General features: G+C 42.5%; 1 protein-coding gene across 4 annotated transcripts in view; it reads right to left on the bottom strand.

Annotated features, from left to right (window-relative positions):
* Nucleotides 1–1,615, bottom strand: part of AGBL2 (ATP/GTP binding protein like 2) — a 49,028-nt gene that overhangs the window by 5,726 nt on the left and 41,687 nt on the right. For all 4 annotated transcript variants that reach the window (XR_005200391.1, XM_037738772.1, XM_017529168.2 and 1 more), the window contains one exon: nt 1,013–1,099. Coding sequence is in view for 3 of the 4 variants with exons in the window: in XM_037738772.1 (XP_037594700.1) it covers nt 1,013–1,099 (87 nt within the window). In the remaining variant the exon portion in view is untranslated. The remainder of the gene's footprint in view (nt 1–1,012; nt 1,100–1,615) is intronic.

Here is a 1,615-nt window from a genome sequence, read left to right as displayed (position 1 = left end):
CACCGCAACCTCCGCCTCCTGGGTTCAAGCAATTCTCCTGCCTCAGCCTCCCGAGTAGCTGGGACTACAGGCACACACCATCATGCCCAACTAATTTTTGTATTTTTTTAGTAGAGACGAGGTTTCACCTTGTTGACCAGGATGGTCTCGATCTCTTGACCTCGTGATCCACCCGCCTTGGCCTCCCAAAGTGCTGGGATTACAGGCGTGAGCCACCGTGCCCGGCCTTGTACGAAACCTTTTAACCTTAAATTCCTGGACTCAAGTGATTCTACCACCTCAGCCTCCCAAGTACTAGGACTACCGGGGCAGGTTACCACGTCCAGCTAAGTTTTAAAATTTTTTGTAGAGACAGGATCTTGCTATGTTGCTCAGGCTGGCCTCGACCTCCTGGCCTCAAGTGATGATCCTCCTAGCTCAGTCTCCCAAAGTGCTGGGATTATAGGTGTGAGCTACTGTACCTGACCTCAAACCCCCCTGCCCATTTTTTTTTTTTTTTTTTTTTTTTTTTTTTTGAGACAGAGTTTTGCTCTTATTGCCCAGGATGGAGTGCAATGCTATGATCTCGGCTTACCACAACATCTGCCTCCTGGGTACAAGCAATTCTTCTGCCTCAGCCTCCCAAGTAGCTGGGACTACAGCCATGTGCCACCATGCCTGGCTAGTAGAGACAGGGTTTCTCCATGTTGGCCAGGGTCTCAAGCTCCTGACCTCAAATGATCCACCCACCTTGGCTTCTCAAAGTGCTGGGATTACAGGCATGAGCCACCTCGCTTGGCCTAAAAGTTAGTCTTTTAAAAAAGCAAGTATTTCACAAATCTTGGTACTGAATGGTCAGTGGTAACTATAGCCTGAGGATGCAAAATGCCTTAGATGTTCACCTGAGGAGAATAAACTGAGAAGGTAAAACTGGATTGTGGATCACTGCCCCTCCAAATCACATAATACATTTGAGAACTAATTAAAATTAATAGCTGGCAAATAAGTATATACAGTATACTAGGTAAAGTACCTGCATTTTCTCTTTATTCTTAGGCAGAATCAGGGTGGTCATTGATGGGTCCAGGGGGGTGTCTTTGTCTCTTCTATTGAAATTTATCTAAGATAAATGAACATATCTTCAGTAAATTTTCCATTTGAATAAGTATGATTATAATGAATACGCATTATTTGCTTCTTATTTATATATGTTAATTCATTATGATACTCTCACACAAGAAGGCAGGCAAAACATAATTCAAAGAAGGAAAAATGATTCAAAGGGGGAAAAGTGACTAATTTACAAAGTACCTATGATATGCCCAGTGCTTTGCACTTTCACACAAATTCATCACCCTTAGGATGTAGATATTATCATCTCAATATTTCAGATGCAAAAACTTAGTCTCAGGGTGGTCAGATGACTCAAAGAATATTAAACAGTGAGGCAAGACAGACTTCAAAATTTGTGCTCTTGTCACCAGCTGTGCTCTGTGGAGATTCCCCAGTATCACACAGTGAGACCTCATTAATAGCACTTTAACCATAGGGTAGTGTTTCACACAAGGAGGGCCCATTTTGCATCCTATCACCTTAGAATCAGCTACTATTGTACAAAACTTTTTTTTTTTTTTTT

Source organism: Cebus imitator, unplaced genomic scaffold (genome assembly GCF_001604975.1).
Source record: "Cebus imitator isolate Cc_AM_T3 unplaced genomic scaffold, Cebus_imitator-1.0 Scaffold58, whole genome shotgun sequence".
NCBI lineage: Eukaryota > Metazoa > Chordata > Mammalia > Primates > Cebidae > Cebus > Cebus imitator.
Note: the sequence above shows the minus strand (reverse complement) of the source record. Positions and strands in the feature narration are given on the sequence as shown.